Raw genomic sequence first — 26,207 nt, forward strand, 5'->3', positions numbered from 1 at the left:
TTCTTATGATTTCAAACAAAAGGACTTAACAGAGATTTGGGTTTTTAAACTCAGTGTCGTCAATCATTTTAATGCCTCTCCATCACCTTATCAGTCTTACACATGAAACCGTTCTCTCTTTCCTTCACACCACCACTGTGATCATGGATTTACTGATTCACTTCTATTTTTCTAATAACATTGGGGCTGAAATTCAGTTTGCGGGAGGCAGCCCGGCTAACTCCCTTGGTCAGCGTTGACCGGATATTCAACTCTGGGCCATTTCCAGTGACTGGCATTGAATATCCAGGTTATTTTTAGCTGTCTCAAATGTAACTTAAGTGAATTTTAAAGGTGACAGGTCAAATGCGTGCAAGACAACAGCGCGCAGACAAAAACGCCAAGACAAATCAGCGCAAAGACAATAGCGCGCAAGGATGATAGCGCGAGAGACAATTGAGTGCAACGATAACTCAGCGCAAGACAATTGCGCGCAAGGATAACTCAGCGCAACAATTCAGCGCATCTCAAAATGGCGCGTGGCGAAAGAAGGGCATGCACATGTTCACCATGTTAACACGTGATCACGTCACCACGTTATCAGTATGGTTCTCAGACGTCTTGCGCTCAGTTGTCCCGCTCGTGCTTGTTACTGAAAATGATTTGCACGGAATTGTCTTGCGCTCAAATATCTTGCGCTCAGTTGTCTTGCTGCTCAGTTGCCTTGCGCTCAGTTGTCTTGCGCCCGTTTGTCCACGCGCTGTTGTCTTGCGCGCATTTGACTACGAACCATTTTAAATGCTGGCCAGCTAAAGTTATGGCAGCCAAAGACAGCCTTGCTATTTGCAAAGATACTAAATGTGGCCAGTCAGCGATTAAAATCGGCTGCTATCGTGTGATGTAGCCAGCCAACTTTTAGCCACTAACAGCTAATATTCAATAGAGATGGCTGGTTATCTCCCACTGAATATTTAATTTAATATGGTGTCTTCTATAATGCTAAATCTCCCAAAGGATTCAAAGCAGTTTACAAAACAATTAAATAGACTTAAGTAATGGCCGAAAAATCTTATCACGTACTTTGAATTTCCCGCTCTGTCCCAACGGGCTCACAATCTAACTATGGGGGTCTTTTACTAAGACGCGCGAGCCGATTTAGCACACGTTAAATATTATAATAACTTTATTCTTCTATACCGCCATAGTCAGTTCACACCGAAGAGAGCTGGACAATCAGCGAATGACAAAATGCAAATAGTGAAAGTACAATATATTACACAAGAAATAGATAGAGGGAAAATATAAATTTAGGGGTCCTTTTACAAAGGCGGAATACCGTGCGTTAAACTGCCTGCCGCGCTAGTACCTAACACCTCCATTGACGAGGATTTTAGGCTGCCACGGGGGTTAGCGCATGATGAAATGTCCGACGCGTTAACCCCCGTAGCGCGCCTTGCAAAAAGGAGCCCTTAGTGTGACTTCTGTTTAGGAGATAAATCTGTCAAACAATATGGATTTAATTTCTTTCCGAAAGGCGCCGTAAGTGAGCCGTGCTAAATGCTAACGCGCCCATTATATTCTAAATCGGCTAGTGTAGCTTCATTAAAGACTGGAAGGGAACATTAACTAATCAAAAAATAAAAAGTTAGTCCAATTTAACGGTATCACCTTGTATTATTTTAAGCTTCTTTGTTCACCTATATCTCCATGCATTCATGTGAACTAAGGCATCACTTGTACTATTTTATTAGTGATTACAGGCAAGAATGGTTTGCACAAACATTCTTCAAAATAAATCTGTGGGCTTCCGTCTGTTAGCTGCTCCCCCCGAGGGCAGCCATGTTCCCACATTGCTCTGCTCTGTGAGTGAGGTCACCTGTGGACCAATTACATCCAGGAGTGACGTCATAAGAACATAAGAAGTTGCCTCCACTGGGTCAGACCGGAGGTCCATCTCGCCCAGCGGCCCGCTCCCACGACGGCCCACCAGGTCCTTGACCTGTGAAGTGAATTCTTGACCTTTATAATCTACCTCTACTTCTATAACCTACCTCTGCTGCTATCTGTACCCCTCAATCCCTTTATCCTTTAGGCTGGGCCAAGGGTACAGGAGAAGTTGGAAGAAGAATTTCACCTATTTCTCAGATATAGGATGGGGTTTTTTTTCCCAGGGGAAGAATGAGAGCTGAAGGATATTCATGGGTTTTTTGGTTTTTGGTGTTTTTTTTATTTATGCTTTTGAATACATTTACAATATCCAATAATTCAAGGAAAAAAAGAAAACATCTCTCAAAACAATTCATAATCATTCATTCTTACAAAATTCTTTTTAAGCCCACATTATGGGGAAACATGTTACAATTTCTAAACAAACAAGTTTAAAGGAAAAGATTAAGGACAAAAATTCTCAGTTCGTCCTAACGAACCTTGAATCATTCCTTACTAATAGGGATTCTAATTTCTCCTCTTATTCTCTACAGATGAAACAAAATCATTTCTGTTCTCTTACTACTAAAAATTGTTGTAATTGTATAGGGTCCCAAAAAACATACTCAATATCTTGTAACTTAACTAAACATTTACAAGGAAATTTCAGGTAGAAAGATGCCTCTAGAGCCAAAACTCTAGTTTTTAACTTCAAAAATTCTTTTCTTCTCAATTAAGTTGTTCTAGAGACATCTGGAAAAATCTTAACTAAATCTCCACAAAATTTCATTAACCTATTTTTAAAGTAAAGTTTCATTAGTAACATCTTGTCTATTTCACTCATGCATGTTATCACCAGGGTGGACCAACTCTGAATCACATCCTGAGTATCTTCCAAAAACTCAGTCAAATTTACTTCAGTAGTGACCAGGTGGTCCACCTCCTGGGCAGATTCTATTTTTTTTTTTGAGGAATGTAGTAATAATTATTTATTGGAAAATTCTCGGCATTAGCCAATCCCAATAATTCTTTAAAAAACTTCCTTAATAGAATTTCAGGTGACAATAAGTGAGTTGGGAAATTGACTAAGCGTAGATTTTTCCCTCTATTCATATTCTCCATAGATTCTATTTTAGAATGTATCACTGTGGAATCTTTAACAGCAGATACCGAGACAGCTTGAAGTGTATTACATTGAGTCTTCATAACATTTAACCGTTTATCCAAACAACTTAAATTGGATTCAAGTTTCAAGTTTTATTTGAAATTTGATGAATCACTTATACATAAAATACTAAGCGAATTACTATAAAATCCAAATTTGAACATATATTAAAATACAAGATAATAATAATAACAATAATAATAAATCAAAATAAAAAGGGGATTTGACCTACAGACCAACAGAGTCAACTGGAAGGAAGGGAAGAGGGAATCAGGTTACAATATTAATCATTTTAAAAAGGGAAAAACATAAAAGGAGAAAACATTAGGAGGGTTACTTTTTTTTTTTTTTTTTTAAAGACTGGTGCTCTGCAATTATTCCATATATGAGGTAAACGCATCCACATTTTCTAATTTATGAGGCACTGACTGAGAAAAGTCCCCCATTTGTCTCATCATAGTCCTGAGAAACCCTTCAACTCTAGAAATTCCTAACCATAAATCTTTAAGGGTAATAATATCTTGTGTCTCCTCCGTTGATATTCATGGGTTTTGATTTTGGAGATATAAGGGTTTGTGGGGAAAATGTTACTTATGTGTTTGCACTGGGCATTTTTCACTAACTCACTACGTATCTGGCCACTTCCTTTCAGGCCTGGTCCCATTCAGCCTTTTCTTATCTAGGCCCATATCTCTTGAACTCTCTCCATCCTCGAAGCGTCTTTCTCCAAATTGAAGAAGGCGGTCCAAAGATGACTTTTCCAGCTCACGTTTGAATGACTGTTAGGGTGACGCCTATATTTTCTTCATTCATCCTTCCCTAGGTTGTGCACATTAAAAAAAAATTTCTTTCTTTCTTCCTCTTAGTTTTTCCCTTCCTCTTTTCCCCACGGCATCCCTCTCCCCTCTCTTCGTTTCCCTCCCTTCTTGTATTGTCTCTCTCCCTTCCCCTTTTCTCTTTCTAAGCCATCATGTTGTATTATAGAGACATACCAAGCCTGTGTAAGAAAAAAATAAATAAAATACCGTATTTGCCGGCGTATAAGACGACTTTTCAGTACCTTAAAATCCTCCCCAAAGTCGGGGGTCGTCTTATACGCCGGGTACTGTTTACATGCCCTTACTTTACATGCCCTAACATCTCCTTCCTTACCTCCTTACGGTGCTTACGGTACTAGTAAACCTGCCGGGACATCAGCGGGGCCATGGCGGGACATCAGTGTGACAAGGGTGCCAGCTCCTTCATCCTGCGCAGCGGGAAGCAGCGGCGCTCTGGCCCCACCCCTTTTCTCTTTACTACGTCTCTCGCACATGCGGCCATGTGTGGAGTCTAGCCCTTAAGGAAGTTGCGGGGGCGAACAGGAGGCTTTTGAAGGCTTTTAAAGGGAAACTGTCATGCCAGCAAACTTGCTAGGGACTTGCCCGGCACTTGCTCTCTCCCTCTATGTGTTATCTTCCTTCTATCATTGACAGTTTCAGTTTGGTTAACAGTTTAGAAAACAAATAGCATGGAAGCTCCCATGGGTTTATTGTTCTATTCAGCTTTAGTGAATTAATTAAAATTGTTGAAATAAATTCTGATGTTCTTTTAAGTTTTATTTGTTGTGCAGAAGGTGTGCGGAAGAAGGGGTAGTCTTATATGGCGAGTATATAACAAACTCTATATTTTAACTGTAAAAGTTGGGGGGTCGTCTTATACGCCCAGTCGTCTTATACGCCGGCAAATACGGTACTGTGTTATGAATGTTACTGTGGTACACCTAAGTGCACTAGACATCCTGTGCTCTGCCTTGAGCATAAAATGTGGTAAAGGCAGATTATAAATGTTGCTTTAAATTATACGTAATTAACAGCCATATTTTAATGGGTGCCACATGACTATTTTGCCAAAAGTGCACAGCCCCAGGAGGGGAGAGATTACTGTTATCTTTCCCAGCTTGGATATTATGAGGGTTGGTTTTTAATGCTCTGTTACTTAGCTCATGGCACTGCTCCCACTCCCACTGCTTCTACCCAGCAGCACAAGGGTTAAAGTGCATGCACACTCAGACCGCCACATTCCTGGATCCAGTCATGCTGTTGTCATGGAAACCAGGTCAATGTCTCATCGTTAGGCGATGGTTGTACAAAAAACCCCGCAGGATCCGCTATTCCTCCAGACCTCGACCAAATCCACTCGGAAGCAGGCCAACTAGGGATGATGGGAATCCCTCGTACCGTTTTCGTCTTTAGCTCACAGACCTGGTCCCTGCACATGTCTGCAATCGTGGTGCAGCCCAGAAAAGTCATTCAACCAACCGTGCCACCTACAACAGCCCCAGTGGGAGAAAATCTGCCCCAGGAATCCAGATGTTCATTCTCGGCTTTTCCCAATTGGTAGATTTTGCGCATGTGATGCAATGACCACCTCTAATTTCTGGGCCTAAATGTGAATATTCAGCTAAAGTAACCGGTTAAATCCCACTGAATATTCGCAGTTAGGCGCTAATAAGCTGTTTCTGACCGATTAAATGGTTCCAAGTTTAATTCAAGTTTAATTCCAAGTTTAATTCGATTTTGATTAATCGCTTTTTCTTAATTCAAAGCGATGTACATTAAAAATTACATTAAAACATGATATTACATTGAGAAAAGTGGACTAAACTTAAGACAAAAAATGACAATACTGGAAACATAAGGGAAAGAGCAGGCAAGAAGTTACAATATAAAATAAAGATGGGAATCACATTTAGGGAAGGAACATGAGGAAGGGGTGAAGCTTGGTCCTGAAATTGATTTATGATGAAATTAATAATTAATTTAAGAAGGCATCACTTCTATAGAGCTGAAAGGCATATGCAGCGCTGTACATTTAATAGATGGTCCCTGCTCAGAAGAGCTTACAATCTAAGTTGGACAGACAGAGTTAAAGATGTGGAACCCAAGAACAGAGGAGTTAGAAGTTGAAGGCAGTCTCGAAGAGGTGGGCTTTTAACTGGGCCTTGAACACTGTCGGAGATGGAGCCCGCCGTAGGGATTCAAACAGCTTGTTCCAAGCATATAGCGCAGCCAGGTAGAAGAGGCGGGGTCTGGAGTTGGTGCTCGCAGGGTGGGGGGGGGGGGATGTAGGGGGAGATAAGTGAAGAGAGATCGGGAGGGGCAGCTGAGTGCATTTGAATTGTATTCGGAAGTGGATGGGAAGTCAGTGAAGTGGCTTTAGGAGAGGGGTAACGGGAATATAGCAGCTCCCATAGAATATGAGTCGTGCAGCTGAATTCTGGATGGATTGGAGACGGCTAAGCCTGAGAGTAGCGAGTTGCAGTAGTCTAAGTGCGAGGTGATGAGGGTGTGGACAAGGGTTTTGATAGCGTGCTCAGAGAGGAAGGGTTGGATTTTGGTAATATAGAGGAAGAAGCGGCAGGTTTTAGCCAGAGTGTGTTTTGCCCATTCAGTTTAATAAAAAAAAAAAGATTAAAACGTGCTTTAGAAGTTCTCAGTGCACACAAATTCCCATGAATTCACAAGTTAACGCTCAGACACACTAAAGAGTGGAACGTGTGCTATCAAATGCAGATCTCTACACGCCAGCCTTCATTCCTTACACTGACCCACCCTCCCAGCTTGTGTGCCCTCCATCTCTCACTGCCCCTTGACTCTCTGTTTGAAAGACATTTCTGGTGTCTGGAAAGCTCTGCCATTCTCTCTCTCTCTCTCTCTCGATCTGCCTGTCGCTTCTTGCTTTAGTTTCACCTTTTCTGCTCATTCCGTTCTGCCTCTCCCTTTCTTTATTAGAGTTCCAGGTTCTTAAAGCTAAAAACTGGTCTAGGCACTCCAGTTCATCTCTATCAGTAATGCTTTATCTGCCTTACCTGGGATCCCAGGATTCTGAGCTGCGGACCCTTTTCCTTCCAGCCCCTGGGAAGGGTCTTCTGTGCTGTAGGATCCCACCTCCGCTCACCAAGTCCTGCTCCTCTCTCCTCCAGGGTCTGGGCACCCAGGACTCATTCAGTGTCACAAGAAACCCTGCGGCGGGGTGTGTTCCAGCTGTCACCTTGGACTGCTCCGCCCACTGTGTACATAGTTGGGATTCCTTTCGGCCTGACAGCTGGGGAGGAGGCTGGACTGGTTTCACCTGCCACTGCTCTCCTGCATTATCTCTCGAGTCACCCCTCACCAGAATTCCTAATCCCTCAGTCAGCTGCTGTTTTGGCTCAGCACCTATATGGGATGCTGGTGCCTTCCCAGAGGTTGTGTCCTCTGCCTGTTTATCTCCACTCTCCCGCTCCTCCTTGGTAAGGGTAATCATGATGCTGTATCGGATCTTGGGTGTTTTTTTGGAGGCAGAAGCTGGTGGCTTGTTAACAGGAGGTGAGACCTCTATTTGGGGATGGGATTCATGGTTTAGGTCCCTGCTCTCAATCCCTGGCTCTTCTGCCCCCGTAATCCTGTTATAAACTGGACTGGAGTACAGAGTCGTCTCTGAATCCTGGAGCTCACGGGCAGACCCTGTCCAGTCTTTCTCCCCAAATCCACCGACACTTGATGGATTAGATTTTTCTGTTGAACTGGGTGATCCAATGTCTGAAGGAAGACAAGATGTGAAAATACTCTCTGACCACTCTGGAAGAACTTCAGAGTCCCCATTGGGCCAGGGAAGGGACTGAATGGGTTGATCCGGTTGGTCTTCTTTCACGGTGGTCTCAACAGGGGTAGGAAAGACAAGTGAGGAATTGCTATAAGAGACAGAGTCTGCATGTCGTACGCTGCCCTGCTCAAACACTAGAGAATCAAAGGAGGTAGATATCTCCAGGTGATGGGGGCTCACCAATCTGAAGTCTGACATTTTTTGTGATGTGGGAGATTCTCCTGGGGTCTCCTGCCCTCTGTGGTCATGTTGAACAGGGCTGAAACCAGAATGGTTCCCCAGGTCAAAGCCACTGCTGAGTGCAGGTCGTTCCATCCGCCCAACAGGCCATGAGCCATCTTTTGAACCATTGACACCTTTGAGGAGTGGTCTGGAGGCAGCGAGATCCAAGTCACTGTTCTTCTTTGGGCGCCAGGTCAGGCTCCCAAAGCGCCTCAGGAAGATGTTTTTTTGTAGATCAGACTCAGAGTAGCTAAGAGCGTGATCCTGAAATGAGAAAAATGGAGAGAAAAAAAGAGATCAATGGAGAGCAGAGGACTGTAACCTCATATCTCTGCAGCATATGCACCGGAATGGGGTGGGCCACGGCTCCAACACAGCATCAGCACCTAGAGAGCTCAGGGGTAGGGCTAGAGATTGCAATGTTTGGACCCTCTAACTAAAAAGATGTTCTGCTGCCTGCCCTGCAGAAGGTAAAGCAAGTGGGATAGAAAGCTAAAGAGCGGGAAGAATAAAGCTACAGTGAGAAGAGTTTCAAATTCCAGGAGTAGGAGACTTTTTTCTGAGATTATTACAAAGTACTGCCGGTTGGAATCCAGGGTTGGCTGAACCAGTAGGCATTCCAGGTAGTTCCCTTGGGAGAAAGATTCTGGGAGCAACAAAGAGGAGATACAGCCATAGAAAGGGAGGGGAGACCACCCCAGGCATTATCTTGGTAGGTGGTGCCCCCTCCCCCCTCTCCTTCACCATCCCCCATGCCACACTTGCGCCCTTCCTTCCCCCCATACCTCTTTAAATCTTTGCCAACACGAGCAACTTCTCTGGCCCGCTGGTCATGCCAGCCTTGGCTTTCCCTCTGATGTCACTTCCTGTCCCCATGACCTGGAAGTGATTTCAGAGGGGAGCCAGGCTGGGGCGAGCAGCATGGTGGGGAAGTTGCTCACGCTGATGAACATTTATAGAGGTACAGGAAGGGAGGGCACAAGAGTGGCATAGGGGGCTGGAGAGGTGCTTAGGTGCCCTCCCTTCCTGTACCTCTATAAATGTTCATCAGCATGAGCAACTTCCCCACCATGCTGCTCGCCCCAGCCTAGCTCCCCTCTGAAATCACTTCCAGGTCATGGGGACAGGAAGTGACATCAGAGGGAAAGCCAAGGCTGGCATGACCAGCAGGCCAGAGAAGTTGCTCGTGTTGGCAAAGATTTAAAGAGGTATGGGGGGAAGGAAGGGCGCAAGTGTGGCATGGGGGATGGTGAAGGAGAGGGGGGAGGGGGCACCACCTACCCTTGTTATGCCATTGACTCTCATTGAGTGGATAGATAGGCAGCTAGATATGTCCAATTATGTGGTGTTATGGATTTGTTTCTGGGAGTAATGATGTTGAGATGATCTTGATTGCTGAGGTTAATTATCAGAATCTCACGGGGAGGACCAGGGGCTTGTAATTTAATTTTGGATGGGTGAAAAGCTGAAGATTCATCTAAGAACATAAGAATAGCCATACTGGGTCAGACCGATGGTCCATGAAGCCCAGTAGCCTGTTCTCATGGTGGCCAATCCTGGTCCCTAGTACCTGACCAAAACCCAAGGAGTAGCAACATTCCATACAGAATCCCAAAGAGTAGCAACATTCCAGAATCTCAAAGAGTAACAAGATTCTGGAACCCCCAAATAGTAGCAACATTCCATGCTACCGATCCAGGGCAAGCAGAGGTTTCCCGCCTGTCTTTATAACAGACTTGGACTTTTCCTCCAGGAATTTGTCCAAACCTTTCTTAAATCCAGCTGTGCTATCTGCTTTCGCCGCAACCTTTGGCAACGCGTTCCAGAGCGTAACTATTCTCTGAGTGAAAAAATATTTCCTCCTAATATATTTGCACCATCTTCGTTGAAACATCCTTTCAATTGATTCTTCCTGTTTGCATTTTCAAGAGCCATTAAACAACCTTCAGGGTCATCACTGTGCCTATCCCTCTGCTCCCAGCAGCTCACTCCCTTCTTTCTATCCTGCACTGTGAACCCCCCTGCTTCACTCTAATTCCCCCTGATGCTGTGGTGTGATCCCCAAGCAGCCCATTTCCATCCCCCCCTCCACACACACAATCCGGACCCCAATATCCATTGTCCCTCCCTTCAGTCCTGCAGTGTGGAGCTTAAGACCCTCAGTCTATACCGTGGGCCCTCGCAACCCCCTTCCCCCCTTGAAGCAGTACTCCACACCCTGTTCACATGGGAAACGCTGTCTGTAGGGTGTGCTTCATGCCTGGGATACATATTGCACACTTTCAAAGTAAAAAATGTCATACACGCCACTCCCACCACCGTTTCCACCTTACTGCCTTGCCCTACCCTGCCAAATCCCAAAGTTGGTCAGAAGCCAGACAGCCTGGGAGAAAGTGGGGGGAGATTGATCCTTCTTCTCCCCCTCCCCCCACTTCACTCCATTGTCACTTCCAAAGGCCAATCAGCAGGTAGATGAGGGCAGAAACTGGAGCTGTGACTTGCAGAGGAGCAAAAACCACTGCATTTGGGTAAGGTCTGGCAATTATCTTATGATAAGGCATTTCTTTTATTGCGATGCGTGCGTTTGGGAGTATTTGTGTATCTACTTCAACAGACCCCTAATCGTTCGCTCTCCTCCCCTCCTTCTAGCATCTCCCTGAGGCAAATCTTAATTGCAAACAGCCTCCACCCAGCCAAGCCTCTGAAATGATCTGTCAGAAATGCAAGGATAAATCATTTGGTCTGCTTATACTGTACATCTGCACAGAGTCAACCGAGAAGCGCTGCCTTCAGAATGAAACTTTCTCCTACTTCCGGTGGATGCTATGCAAACTGCACAGTGCATATTGCTTGCTGGACATGACCCACTGCATGCAGACTCCCCCTTTGAAAAGTACACACTTTACAAATCCCACCTGAACACTGTTTGCTGCACATGACACACTTTATGCCGAAAAAAAGCATCCCTTCCTATACGACGCAATAGAGATCCCACTGTATATCCTTCGGGCTGCACAAATCTTACTACACTGCATGCAACACAGATCTCTACCTACTACTATACCTCACTGCATATACAATTTACTGCACATAACACACTGGACACACTGCATGAGGCAGCGATCCCACTGTGTACATTGCACGCATTCCACTGACTACACTGCATGCTAGGCAGATATTATACACACTGTACGCAGCTCACCGCATATACAATTTACTGCACATAACACACTGCATGAGGCAGAGATCCCACTGTGTACATTGCACACATTCCACTGACTACACTGCATGCTAGGCAGATATTATTATACACGCTGCATGCAGCACAAAACCCGCTATTCACATTGCATGCTGCACACAGTCTACACAGTATTAGTAACATGTATCCCAATGTACATATGGCAAAAAAAATCTGGCAAAAAAAATCTGTGCTGTACACTGCATGCAGAAAGAACTCTCCAATGTACATTGCCCATAGCAAGGAAGCCACTGTATATACGTGCACAGTGCCGTTGCATTTATTCCATTACACACAGTACATGCAGAAAAATAAAATATCTCCTAGAATCCCACAATTTGAATTGCATGTTGCATGGATCCCACTGTACACACTGCATATAGAAAAAAAAAATCTCCCTTTGCATACTGCTGGCGATGCCTATCCCAACTGAGTGTGTTGCACCACTTTCACTACACAAATCCCACTCCGTACGTTGCATGATACACAAATCCCACTGTACACAGCCCACGCAGCACAAATCCCACGTCATGCTGCACAGATTGCAATCCCTTGCACGGAGGAGCAATTCCCACTGGACACACTGCATGGATAACCAGTTCCACTACATACCATGCACACAGCCCAGATCCCACTGCAGAGTCACACTGCATGTGGCAGGTATTCCACTCACACACTGCCTGCAGTGCAGATCAGGATTGGATTTAAGGTGCTACCTATAGGCAGGGCCTGAGAGCACTGGAGAGAGGTTTCTCTTTCAGAAGATCACAATCCTGAAACAAGTGGAATCAGGCTCCTGTGGAACCCAAGCCTTTGGCGTCTTCCAAATCTAGGACTCTAGGCAGCTGCCTATGTTGCCTGTTCTTAAATCGGGCCTGGTACAGATCCGTCTGGGAAGGGATGCAAAGGGGGCTTCCTTCCTCCCCTTCCATCCCCTTCCATCCCGTTACTCTCTTCTCCTATCACTCCATAATGCCCTCATTCTATAACCTTCCCCTCCCGTCCTCAAAACATCCCCATTTATGCCTTTATTCTATCCTCTCTACTATCTAGGCAGTGAGGAGTGGCCTAGCGGTACAGCTGCTGTCTCATCACCCTGAGGTTGTAGGATCCAATCCCAGTGCTGCTCCTTGTAACCCTAGGCAAGTCACTTAATCTTTCCTTGCCCTAGGAACAAAATAAGTGCCTGTATATACGTAAACCCCTCCCCCCATTAATGCTTCCATTCTGTCTCTTCCCCCTCTCCTTGATTCACCCCAAGATGCATTCATTCCATCCCCTCTCCTTTCCACCCTGTCACTTTCTACCTCATGTCCAATTTTTCCATTCTCTCCTTCCCCCGCCCCCTCTCTCTTCCGATCCCCTGAACCTTCCAAGCTGGGTTGTTGCTAGGAGAAAGTCACAGTGCCTCCTTCTCTGGTACCCAGAGCTGGAGAGTTACACTTTCAGTAGTGTGGCACTACGATGTCTCATGGTTCCTCTGGCTCCAGGATGTAGCCTTACTGGGTCATACCAATGGTCCATCCAGCCCAGTATCCCATCTTCACAGAGGCCAATCCAAGTCACAAGTACCTGACAATAACCCAAAGAGTCGCAACATTCCATTCAGAATCCTAAAGAATAGCAAGATTCTGGAATCTCAAAGAGTAACAAAAGATTCCGAAACCTCAAACAGTAGCAACATTCCATGCTACCGATCCAGGGCAAGCAGTGGCTTCCCCCATGTCTTTCTCAATAACAGACTATGGGCTTTTCCAAACCTTTCTTAAAACCAGCTACGCTGTCCGCTTTTACCACAACCTCTGGCAACGCGTTCCAGAGCTTAACTATTCTCTGAGTGAAAAAATATTTCCTCCTATTGGTTTTAAGAGTATTTCCCTGTAACTTCATCAAGTGTCGCCTAGTCTTTGTCATTTTTGACGCAGTGAAAAAGCGATTCATTTGCACCTGTTCTACTCCACTCAGGATTTTGTAGACTTCAATCATATCTCTCCTCAGCCGTCTCTTTTCCAAGCTGAAGAGCCCTAACCGTTTTAGTCTTTCCTCAAACGAGAGGCGTTCCATCCATTGGTTGCTCTTCTTTGAACCTTTTCTAGTGCCACTATATCTTTTTTGAGATGAGGAGACCAGAACTGAATGCAATACTCCAAGTGAGAGAGAGAGATGCATGGACTGGTGCCACTTCCATTTTCCATGTCAACTCTGTGGAACACAGAACGGTGTGGTAATAGCTGGGCTTGGTCACACTTGCAAGCAGTGTCTCACTTCCGGTTCACCACACAATTGTTTCCCACGTACTCACCTTTATAGGACCCCCAGGGACCCCTGAAGAAGACTTTTTGTCGAAACGCGGACCGTGTTGGGTCCTGTATCCCTAGCGGACTAGGTCCTTTAAGGCTCTTATATGGATGATTTACTTTTATGTGGATGGAATTATTTTATGTGGATGATTTCAGTGGACCTTTGGAACTTTGACACTTTCAAATAAAGTCCATTTAGGAACATCGTCACTCCACAGAGTTTTTTTGGTTTTCTCTGGATTTTCTTCTTAGTGGATATTTGGGGGTCAATTCCTTTTGTTTTTTTGCTACTTAGGATTTTAAAGGGTTTGAGGCTTACACAGATGAGGACGGAGCTTATGCATTGGTGGAATCAGGCATTATGACATCACAGTTTGAGCTCTAGAATGTTGCAAACACAAGCAGTGTCTCACTTCCTGCTCACCACACAATTGTTTCCCACGTACTCACCTTTATAGGACCCCCAGGGACCCCTGAAGAAGACTTTTTGTCAAAACGCCGACCGTGTTGGGTCCTGTATCCCTAGCGGACTAGGTCCTTTAAGGCTCTTATGTGGATGATTTACTTTTATGTGGATGGAATTATTTTATGTGGATGATTTCAGTGGACCTTTGGAACTTTGATACTTTCAAATAAAGTCCATTTGGGAACATCGTCACTCCACAGAGTTTTTTTGGTTTTCTCTGGATTTTCTTCTTAGTGGATATTTGGGGGTCAATTCCTTTTGTTTTTTTGCTACTTAGGATTTTAAAGGGTTTGAGGCTTACACAGATGAGGACGGAGCTTATGCATTGGTGGAATCAGGCATTATGACATCACAGTTTGAGCTCTAGAATGTTGCAAACACAAGCAGTGTCTCACTTCCTGCTCACCACACAATTGTTTCCCACGTACTCACCTTTATAGGACCCCCAGGGACCCCTGAAGAAGACTTTTTGTCGAAACGCGGACCGTGTTGGGTCCTGTATCCCTAGCGGACTAGGTCCTTTAAGGCTCTTATGTGGATGATTTACTTTTATGTGGATGGAATTATTTTATGTGGATGATTTCAGTGGACCTTTGGAACTTTGACACTTTCAAATAAAGTCCATTTGGGAACATCGTCACTCCACAGAGTTTTTTTGGTTTTCTTATGATGAAGACCACCAACCATTTTAGTAGCCTTCCGCTGAATCAACTCCATCCTGTATATAGCTTTTTGAAGGTGGTCTCCAGAATTGTACACTCTATTCTAAATGGGGTCCCACAAGAGTCTTATACATCAGTATTAATACCTCCTTTTATTCACTGGCCATTCCTCTCCCTAATGACCCTATCGTCCTTCTAGCTTTCGCCAACCAGCCAAGTGCTGACTCCACTCTGGAATGCTCTTAAAATAGCCAGTTTTGCATTAGGCAACATGAACTGGTCGAGTGCCAGTGAAAATGACCAGTTGGCCCCAAACGAGCAAAGTAACCAGCCAGAAGCCATTTCTGCCCAGTTCAAGGTTGATCCTTTGGTGTTTATCTTGCCGTTCGCTCAGACAGAATCCCAGAATGCTTTGCAGTTTCATGCACATAATCAAGCCACAGTGACCTCAGACGGAGAGTAGTCTGCTGAACTGTCTGCTGTTATTCATTGCTCACATTGGGCTGATCCTGAGCTGAGCAAATGTACCATATTTGTTTTAATATTAAGGATGTTTTTTTTCTTGGGATCTACTTAAATCAGCTTCCAGCTGGCTAGGGCGGAATAGCCATGCATATAAATAAATACAGTACAGACATCCCAGTGCCCCATTGCTGTTTATTTTGTGTGCTGGGAAGCAGGAAAACTGCCCCACTTGAGGCCAGCTGAACTGGGAGGTGTCTCCTTCCCGGGATTAAGGAATGACTGTGTCTTTAATCAAAGTCTGTGTTCTGCTGGGCAGGAGAGGTGGTATGATGGGATGCGGTTGGTGGAGAGGTTTGGGCTTTAGCTAATGCCTTTTTCTATAGTAGCTCAAGTGGATGCTGCAACCTCCCAATAGTCAGCACTGTCTCGCCAACCAGGAATGGCTCTTGGAAAACGAGTGTTTTAAAGAGACCAGCCCCAGCTGTCTATTTCTCTTCTTTTTTTCAATCACAGCACTTTTTGTAACTTCATATTGTAAGCAAAACCTCAGCGGTTGACAAAGCATTTATCAAGATTTTTAAAAAAAGAAACATCTTATGCTGGGGCTGGGCAGCCGTGCGGGCTTTAAAACACTTTTTTTCTGAGCACTTATGAAGATGATACAATGTATATAACTCTTTGACAATCAGGTACAGTTTATTTTGCTACCTAGTTTCAACTTTTCCTTGGTGATTATTTAGTAATTCACTTCGGAGAAGGTGATCACGCCGCTGTACTGGGCCATGGTGTGCCCCCCACCTGCAATACTGCGCCCAACACTGGTCGCCGTACATGAAAAAGAACATAGAACTACTCAAAAGGGTCCAGAGAAGAACGATTAAAATGGTTAAGAGACTGGAGGAGTTCCGTACAGTGAGATTGGAGAAACTGGGCCTCTTCTCCCTTGAAAAGAGGAGACTGAGAAGGGACATGATCGAAACATTCAAGATAATGAAGAGAATAGACTTAGTAAATAAAGACAGATTGTTCACCCTCTCCAAGGTAGGGAGAACAAGAGGGCACTCTCTAAAGTTAAAAGGGGATAGATTGTGTACGAACGTAAGGAAGTTCTTCTTCACCCAGGGAGTGGTGGAAAACTGGAACGCTCTTCCGGAGTCTGTTATAGGGGGAAACACCCTCCAGGGATTCAAGACAAAATTAGACAAGTTCCTGCTGAACCAGAACGTACGCAGGTAGGGCTAGTCTCAGTTAAGGCGCTGGTCTTTGACCCAAGGGCCGCCACGTGAGCGGACTGCTGGACACGATGGACCGCTGGTTTGACCCAGCAGCGGCAATTCTTATGTTCCCCAGTGAATTAAATTGTGCGCACGCCCAAATTTGCGCAAACAGTTTTGAAAACTCTACAGAGAATTAAGGGGTTAATGTCCTATTTTATAGATCTAAATATAACAGTATACACTGGGGCCCTTATTCTATAAATGGCGCTGTAAGATAGGTGCCGCTAGGCGCCTTGATCGCGCCCACCAGCCCCTAACTTAATTCCTTTAATTGGCTTTAATTGGAAAGGTATCATTGAAAATCAATTAGAAATTCATTAAAAATGAATAAATAGACGCCGTTAGGCACCTGTCAGGGTAAGCGCTGGAATCGTTGCCTCCAGCATGGTCAAAGTTAGGGGCGGAGATGACCTTAGGTGTCGCTAGGCCCGATTCTCAAAAAAAAACCCCGGGCCTTTATAAGCCTGGCCTACATTGCTGGCGCCTAAGTTTTTTCTTAGATGCTACTAGCCACGATTCGGTTAACGGCACATAAGTATGATTGACACATGGCTGGTGCTGTTTTTCGAGGTGCCAGACGATATAGGCAACGTTAAACTCAAAGTTACAACTCATTACTATCAGAGAACTTCAGCAATGTTCAGCGATGTCTCAACCAAAGCTGACACCGGGAAGACTCCAAGAGAAGCTTGACCCAACCTAATGAGTCATCCATCTTACCATGCAAACATTGCATCCTTAACCCCTTCCGTTTATCACAGGCAAGTATCTCAATATTTTTGTTCATAACTATTAAAAGAAGACACTTATCTGAGTGAAGCTCTTGACTTGGCTTAAACAGTCCAAACTCTAGCTTGAAGGAACTGCTTCTTTCACCAAGGCTTCGTCAGGAGCGGCTGCCATAATTTACTGCGCTGCAAACAAAATAGATTTGTAACTTAAATCTCTTTATCTTCTGGTGCACAGGCTAACAATGTAATAATAATTTACAAAAATGCTACCTCATCCCACAATTCTCTGTCTTCCTCTAGGGTCTTAAAGCGCCCGTACCAAGTATCGTCATATATAGGTTGACCAACTCACATAACCCGCTAACCAATGTGAGCAGCGCTGGATTCACAGACTTCATTGCGTGGAACTGATGGGGTTGAATTTTTGTATTGAATGGAGAGCTTTGCGGGGATTTGTGTAGGTCCTGATGACGTTGGGACAAAAAGATTCAGCGGTACCCGGATAACGATTGGTTGAGAAGATTTAATGCGCATCGTTATTGGTTAGAATGCTGTGGGTTTGGTGAAGGACGATTGGTTAGCGGGTTGTGTGAGTTGGTAAAGTTATATACACCGTTTTTTGGTACGGGTATTTAAGAGAACATAAGAACATAAGCAATGCCTCCGCTGGGTCAGACCTGAGGTCCATCGTGCCCAGCAGCCCGCTCACGCGGTGGCCCAACAGGTCCAGGACCTGTGTAGTAATCCTCTATCTATACCCTTCTATCCCCTTTTTCAGCAGGAAATTGTCCAATCCTTTCTTAAACCCCGGTACCGTACTCTGTCCTATTACATCTTCTGGAAGCGCATTCCAGGTGTCCACCACACGTTGGGTAAAGAAGAACTTCCTAGCATTTGTTTGAATCTGTCCCCTTTCAATTTTTCTGAATGCCCTCTTGTAAGGGGACAGATTCAAAACAAATGCTAGGAAGTTCTTCTTTACCCAACGTGTGGTGGACACAGAGCACAGAGGAAGATATAGAACCATGGGATGAGGTAGGATTTTTGTAAATTATTATTACATCGTTAGCCTGTGCACCGAAAGATAAAGAGATTTAAGTTACAAATCTATTTTGTTTGCAGCGCAGTAAATTATGGCAGCCGCTCCTGACGAAGCCTTGGTGAAAAGGGCAGACCATCAAACCAGAGTTTGGCCTGTTTAAGCTGAGTCAAGCGTTTCACAGTGTGTGGTTGGGTTTAAGAGATACTGTTCTAGGGATTCCCATACCCTCCCTGCTAAGTGAGAGGCACCTGAATCAGTCACACTTCAAGGGATCCTCAAGTTTCTGGAAGCAGCCTTCCTGATCATCCCTTGTGATGTAGAAGGCAGGGGAGGGCTGGTTTCTGAGGTGCTGATGGAATTATAAAAATGTGGAACAAATGCATCTTTATGGGTAATCTTCCTTCATTTTTACACATCGTTCTCTAAGAAATAGGTTGGCACGGCTTTTCAGCCTTTGAGCTTTTTGGAAAGCAAAACAGCAAGGGAGGAAGAGGATGATAGGAGGCTGAAGGGGAAAGAGACAGAGACAGACAAAATAAATTCACCTCTTGAGCAAATTTGGTTAAAGCTGCTGAAAATACGGCCTGTAATTCTCTATTATTCCTCTAGATGGCACTCTTGACTTATAAAAACAGTCCACTCTCCTCTTGTCACACACCCCTTATCTACCCAACTCTCATGTCAAACACCTCCCTATGTTAGAAAAACAAGCCCCACCATCCCCCCCCCCTTTTCCCCTATTGCTTTTGGAGTCCGATTAAACACAGGAACATCATAGGCACAAGCTCCTCTTCCAGTCCTAGACCTGAGAACTGAGGTTAGACATGGACGTTTCGCAGTCATAAAGGGAACCTTTCCAGGGGCATCCAAATAATTCCTTTCCAGCAGAGATCCAAATAATTGTTGGTGTGCAATTTTATTCCACAAATCACAAAGCCTTGGGCGATGGCTCGACACGCACGTGTTTCAGTCTCAGGAGCCTATGATGCACTTTATTGAATATTTTACAGTTTCAAATCTATGCTACCCTTATTTATTACATTATATCATTATTTTATTTTATGTATGCTTATGCGTTTATTTTATATGTTATGTACATCATAGGCTCCTGAGGCAGGCCGTAAAAGCCGAAACGCGTGCGTGTCGAGCCATCGCCCAAGACTTTGCGCTCCTTTTACTAAGGTGCGCTATGCTTTTTAGCATGTAAAACACTTAACACACCTTAGTAAAACAGGGGGTTTGTGATTTATGGAATGAAATTGCACACCAAGAATACTCTGGATCTCCGCTGTAGCTTGTTGCCTCCTGGATGGAACTTAGATATTCTAGGCTAGACCTGCTTTAAAAGTGTCTAAGTGCCAAAAAGGATCCCAAACTAATCAGATAACCACGGTAGGGATTATGTTATGACACCTCCACACTCTCCCAGTGGTCACTAAATTCCTCCTACTCCACAAAGATCTGAATAAAACTGTATTTACCTGTCTCTAGAACAGCAACACCTGGTATGGGAAAGCCTAGTAGACTCCTTAGTGAGGTGTTTTCATTATAGGACAATTGATTGGGAATAGTGCAATGACTCAATTTTATCGTGTGGTTGTGCTGTGTTTTTATATTGTATTTTTTTTATCTGCATTTATATGATTATTTGGGACTAGTCTTTAAGCCCATTACATTAACGCAGGGATCTCAAAGTCCCTCCTTGAGGGCCGCAATCCAGTCGGGTTTTCAGGATTTCCCCAATGGATATGCATTGAAAGCAGTGCATGCACATAGATCTCATGCATATTCATTGGGGAAATCCTGAAAACCCGACTGGATTGCGGCCCTCAAGGAGAGACTTTGAGACCCCTGCATTAACGAGTGCTAGAATAGATGTGTCTGTCTGTCTTTCTTTGTCTCTCTCTCATTGGCCGCTTTCTTTCTTTCTGTCTCTCTCTCTCTTTGGCCGCTGTCTGTCTGTCTTTCTTTCTTTCTGTGTCTCTCCTTGACCACTGTCTGTGTGTCTTTCTGTCTCTCTCTCTCTCCTTGGCCGCTGTCTGCCTGTTTTTCTGTCTCTCTTTCTCCTTGGCCGCTGTCTTTCTGTGTGTCTCCTTCTGTCGCTCTCTGTGTGTGTCTGTCTTTCTGTCTCTTTCTGTCTCTTTCTCTCCTTGGCTTCTGTCTACCTGTCTTTCTGTCTCTCCCTCTCTCCTTGGCCGCTGTCTGTCTTTATGTGTGTCTGTCTGTCTTTCTGTCTCTTTCTTTCTCTCTCTCTCTCCTTGGCCGCTCTCTGTGTATGTTTCTGTCTCTTTCTCTCTCTTTCTCCTTAGCTGCTGTTTATGTGCCTTTCTGTCTCTTTCTCTCTCTCATTGGCCACTATGTATCTGTCTTTCTGTCTCTTTCTCTCTCTCTCTCCTTGGCCGCTGTCTGTGTATGTTTCTGCCTCTTTCTCCTTGGACAATGTTTATGTGCCTTTCTGTCTCTTTCTCTCTCTCATTGGCCACTGTGTGTCTGTCTTTCTGTCTCCTTCTTTCTTTCTCTCTCTCCTTGGCCGCTGTCTGTGTATGTTTTTGTCTCTTTCTCTCTCTCTCATTGGCCGCTGTGTGTCTGTCTGTCTTTCTGTCTCTTTCTCTTTCATTGGCCGCTGTCTGTCTCTCTATCTCCTTTTCCACTGTCTATGTGTCTGTCTGTCTTTCTATCTTTTTCTCTCTTTGGCTGCTGTCTGTGTATGCTTCTGTCTTTTTCTCTCTTTCTCCTTGGCTGCTGTTTATGTGCCTTTCTGTCTCTTTCTCTCTCTCATTGGCCGCTGTGTGTCTGTCTTTCTGTCTCCTTCTTTCTTTCTCTCTCTCCTTGGCCGCTGTCTGTGTATGTTTCTGTCTCTTTCTCTCTCTCTCATTGGCCGCTGTGTGTCTGTCTGTCTTTCTGTCTCTTTCATTGGCCGCTGTTTGTCTCTCTATCTCCTTGGCCGCTATCTGTGTGTCTGTCTGTCTTTCTATCTCTTTCTCTCCTTGGCTGCTGTCTGTGTATGTTTCTGTCTTTTTCTCTCTCTCTCTTTCCTTGGCCACTGCCTGTGTGTCTTTCTGTCTCTCTCTCTCTTTAGCCGCTGGCTGTCTGTCTTTCTATCTCTTTCTCTCTCTCTCTCCTTGGCCACTGTCTTGTCTGTCTCTTTCCTTCCCTCTCTCCCATTCCCTGCCTGCGCCCCGCTCCCCTTCCTTTGACCGCCCCCCCAGCCCATCCCACCCCCTCTGCGGCAGCGCCACCAGCCTCCAACAAATCCTCATCCTCGGCCCGGAAATTCACCCAGAGGGGAGAGTGGAGGCAGAGGAGAAGGCTGTGTGACCAGGGAGCGGAAGTAGTTGTGGCCTTCCCTCCCCTAGCTCCGCAGCTCGGTCGCCACCTCCACCTCCTTCTCTCCACGATGTCGGCTCCCAATGTGCACACGCGCCACACTCTGCAACATTTCTCTGCCGACCACAGAGCGACGGACGCACGGAGCCACAAAAATTGAAGTGCGCATGTGCGCTAAGGGTATTATTATCTTAGATGGTTACGTATATGTGTGATCGTATATTTTATTATGGGTGTGTTTTGTAATCTGCTTTGTATGAAACAGGCTATATATAAAAAAGCATAAACCATAGAAAATTTGTGGCTAGTGGGGGGGGGGGGGGGGAGGGGGGAACATGCCAGATGCATGTGTGAAAAGATTTTGAAGTAAACGTGGTTTCTTTGTCCTCATATCCAAAGGAAACCAAAAGTATAAGCACACTTTGTCGCCTGTTCTCCTGCTCTTAAATATGAGCCTCGCAAGACGTTTTGAGCATAAAATTTTGCGACGCTCACATTTAAGCACAGGAGAACAGGTGCCGATGTGGGCGTCTGTCTGTCACTTCCTGTTTGCCTTTCAAACTTGCGGGCACTGCCTTTTGGTTCCAAAAGGAGACCAAACTGGGAGTTAACTCTAAAAAAAAAAATCGACATGAAATATTCTCTGCTGCCCTGCACCCGGCAAACAAATTTGCCACCTTGTGCATGCATCACAAGCTCTCTAAATTGCGTGGAATACGCTCTCCGTCGCATAGAATACTTAAATAAGTCTGTTATCATGCGGCCATGTCTTCTGCATGTGTTAAGGCCGGTGCTCAACCCCTCTCTGCATTCTTTACCTAATAACGTGTTTGCGCCCACAGTAACCACGCAGTTAGGCTGGAGATCGCTTACTGAACTGGCCCCCCTCTGTATCTTTTCTAGCTTCCTGTTCAATTTGTACCATATCTAATGCTCCTGTCATCACAGTCCCCCATCATTTCAGCTCCACAAGTTGGTCAGAGCGGCACAGCAGGTTCTGGTTTCTGGTTCTGTGCTCCATCTCTTTCTAATTCAGGGGAGTTGTAGGTAGAATGGGATTTGCCCCGCATCAGGAGTCTCTCCGGGTGGCTGGAGGTGGGGGCTGCAGCCGAGGCCCAGACCCTGTGTTTCTGTTAAACAAACTCAAAACATAGGGTTATCAGATGTCCGGATTTCCCCGGACATTTCCGGGAGTCTGGACAGCTTTTCATAACCTGGCACTTTGTCTGGGTTTTGAAAAGCTTTCCTTCGTATGGGAGGGCATCTACCCGACGAGAACAGGCAGCGGCGTGCAGGATTGAAGGCGGGGCTGGGTGGTACTGGGGGGGGGGGGGGTGTCTAAGGGGTCGGGATTTTCCAGACGGAAAATCTGGTAACCCTATCAAAACACTAACCTGGAGTTAAGAAGGTGTCTGGCATTAGACCCACTGGGGCCCAGGGCAGAAATTTAGGAAGGGACCCCCAAAGCCTAGAAGCAAGCTGTATCATCTTCAGGGTCCCCTATAGCATGGAAGCCCAGGGCAAGTGCCCTGGTTGCACCCCTGTACCACTAACCCCGTCCGGCCCATCTAGATAGGATTGACAATCGCAAAGTATCCAGGAGAGGCCCAGCGCCCTACCTTATGTGAAGATTTGGTGGGCTTCCTGTTCTCCACGGGGTCTGTGCCAGTTAGTCCGTTCCACTGCAGGGTGCTGTACGTCACCTCTGTGTTGGGTCTGAGGGAAAAAATATGATCAATAATATCTGTTAGAGTGGGGTAGTGTGGGGAAACCAGCCATACATCTGCTTCCCAGGATGTCTCTGAAAGTGGACAGCGGATAGCACAAAGTGGCAACCAGTGCAGCTGCTCTGAATTATTTTCGGTGCTAATGAAAGAAACTAACTAGTTAGCCAAACACGTAAGGAGTAATACCAGCTGCACCTACTATAGCTTGGCTTATCCAGTCCTACCAAGTTTACTTATAATTTGATCAACATGTATCTGGTCGGTTTACGATACTAAAAGTTAAATAAACTAAACCTTAAGCATAAATAAGTCTGTTATCTTGCATTTCAGTACATCATGCGGCCGTGTCTTCTGCACATGTAAAATAAGAATTAAAATAGGGCAAAATGAGGACATAGAAACATAGAAACATGACAGCAGAAAAGGGCCACGGCCCATCTAGTCTGCCCACACTAATGGCCCACCCCCTAACTACCTCCATGAAGAGATCCCACATGCCAAATAGAAACATAGAGCGTGACGGCAGAAAAAGGCCACGGCCCACCCAGTCTGCCCACCCTAATGGCCCACCCCCTAACTACCTCCATGAAGAGATCCCACATGCCAATCCCATCTTTTCTTAAAATCTGGCACGCTGCTGGCCTCAATTACCTGTAGTGGAAGATTATTCCAGCGGTCAACCACCCTTTCGGTGAAGAAATATTTTCTGGTGTCGCCATGAAATTTCCCACCCCTGATTTTCAACGGATGCCCTCTTGTTGCCGTGGGTCCTTTAAGAAAAAGAGATCCTCTTCCACCTCGATACGGCCTGTGACATATTTGAACGTCTCGATCATGTCTCCCCTCTCTCTGCGTTCCTCGAGTGAGTACAGCTGCAACTTACCCAGTCGTTCCTCATACGGGAGATCCTTGAGTCCTGAGACCATCCTGGTGGCCATTCGCTGAACTGACTCAACTCTCCGCACATCTTTTTGATAATGCGGCCTCCAGAATTGTACACAGTATTCCAGATGGGGGTCTCACTATGGATCTGTACAACGGCATTATGACCTCGGGCTTACGGCTGACAAAACTTCTACAGATACAGCCCATGATTTGTCTAGCCCTGGATGAAGCTTTCTCCACTTGATTGGCAGTCTTCATGTCTTCGCTAATGATCACCCCCAAGTCACGTTCTGCTACAATCCTTGCTAGGATCTCACCATTTAGGGTGTAAGTCCTGCATGGATTTTTGCCGCCAAGGTGCATGACCTTGCATTTTTTGGCATTGAAACTTAGTTGCCAAGTCTTTGACCAATGCTCCAGCAGGAGTAGGTCCTGCATCATACTGTTGGGCATTGAGCTTTTGTCGGACACTGTGCTTTCATCTGTTATGCGGTTGCCTACTATGTTGCATAGTTTGGCGTCATCGGTGAATAATGTAATTTTACCTCGAAGCCCCTCAGCCAAGTCTCTTATGAAGATGTTAAATAGGATCAGGCCCAAGACCGAACCCTGCGGCACTCCGCTGATCACCTCCATCGTATCCGAGAGGGTACCGTTTACCACTACACTCTGAAGTCTACCTCTAAGCCAGTCCCTAACCCATGTGGTTAATGCTTCACCCAGTCCCATCGAACCCATCTTGCTCAATAACCTGCGGTGTGGGACGCTGAAGTCCAAGTACACGACGTCCAGGGACTCCCCTATATCCAGCTTTCTTGTTACCCAGTCAAAGAAGCTGATCAGATTTGATTGGCAGGACCTTCCCTTCGTAAAACCATGTTGATGGGGATCTCGTAGATTCTCCTCGTTCAGGATCGTATCCAATTGGCGTTTGATTAGTGTTTCCATAAGTTTACTCACTATCGATGTGAGACTCATCGATCTATAATTCTCAGCCTCCGTCCTGCATCCCTTTTTGTGGAGTGGAATGACATTAGTCATTTTCCAACAAACGGGACTCTTCCTGTACTTAGGGAAAGATTGAAGAGCGCGGATAACGGTTCTGCCAGGATGTCAGGACAAAGGCAGAGACATTGCCAAACATGGATACGAGAGGTGCTGGGGGAGAGGAAGGATTGAAATGGCATCAAAAAATAAAATTAGAGGGAGGTAAAAGGGGAAGGGAAGAAACAGAGAGGAAAGGGAAGTCGCTTCTTAAAAGTGGTTCTCATTGGATAAGGTTGGAGAAAAGAATTTGATCTGGCATTTTGGGAAGCGTCTTGGACTGGAAAGGTTTTAAGTTTGGTTTTGAATTTGTCAAGAGAGTTTTCCTGGCGGAGATGTGATGGCATGGCGTTCCAGAGGGCGGGGGCTGTGGTGGAGAAGATCGTGTTTCTGGGGTAGAAGAGTTCTTTGATCGGGGGGGGGGGGGAGAAAGTCAGTAAATTCTGATCGGCAGATCTGAGGGCCCTAGTTAAGATTATATTCATGCACATATCCATTGGTGTAGTAAGGGGGAGTGGGGGAAGGGGTGGTCCGTCTTGGGTGCCATGTTGGTGGGGGCACCTTCCCCCTTTCCCTTCCCCTGTACCTCTAGTTGTTCACCGTCGCAAGCAACAATGTTAACGTACTCCTTGCAACCGCGTCGTCTCTCCCGCTGATGTCACTTCTGGGTGCTGCGCATATGAAGTGATGCAGGAGGGAGAGCTGACAGGGTCGCGATGGCACGTTGATGTTCTTGTTGCTCTCGGTGGTAAACAACTAGAGTTATGGGAAAGGGAATGGGGGGCACATGCGACAAGGGGGATCAGGGAAGGAGGGGGGTGCCTTCTCCCCGGGTACCTCTCACCCACATATCCGGCCTCACGTGAAACTTTCCTTAAGTAGAAAAGCAATAAAAACATACTTCCTTCACTTAACTCCCCCGCAACGACCGATGGATTACAAAGAAATGTATATTGGTACTAGATCAGACAAGGGCAACTCCGGTCCTCGAGGGCCGGAATCCAGTCGGGTTTTCAGGATTTCCCCAATGAATATGCATGAGATCTATTTGCATGCACACCTTTCAATGCATATTCATTGAGGGAAATCCTGAAAACCTGATTGGATTCCAGTCCTCGAGGACCGGAG

At 45.5% G+C, this 26,207-nt stretch overlaps 1 protein-coding gene across 1 annotated transcript in view; it reads right to left on the bottom strand.

The window, feature by feature from the left end:
* CRYBG2 (crystallin beta-gamma domain containing 2) overlaps window positions 1-26,207 on the bottom strand; it is a 100,715-nt gene that overhangs the window by 65,888 nt on the left and 8,620 nt on the right. The window contains exons 2-3 of the mRNA XM_033954453.1: window positions 23,043-23,139; window positions 6,918-8,179 (exon numbers count right to left, since the gene is read on the bottom strand). Of these exons, the coding sequence (XP_033810344.1) occupies window positions 6,918-8,179; window positions 23,043-23,139 (1,359 nt within the window). The remainder of the gene's footprint in view (window positions 1-6,917; window positions 8,180-23,042; window positions 23,140-26,207) is intronic.

The sequence above is a fragment of the Geotrypetes seraphini genome, chromosome 8, assembly GCF_902459505.1.
Source record: "Geotrypetes seraphini chromosome 8, aGeoSer1.1, whole genome shotgun sequence".
NCBI lineage: Eukaryota > Metazoa > Chordata > Amphibia > Gymnophiona > Dermophiidae > Geotrypetes > Geotrypetes seraphini.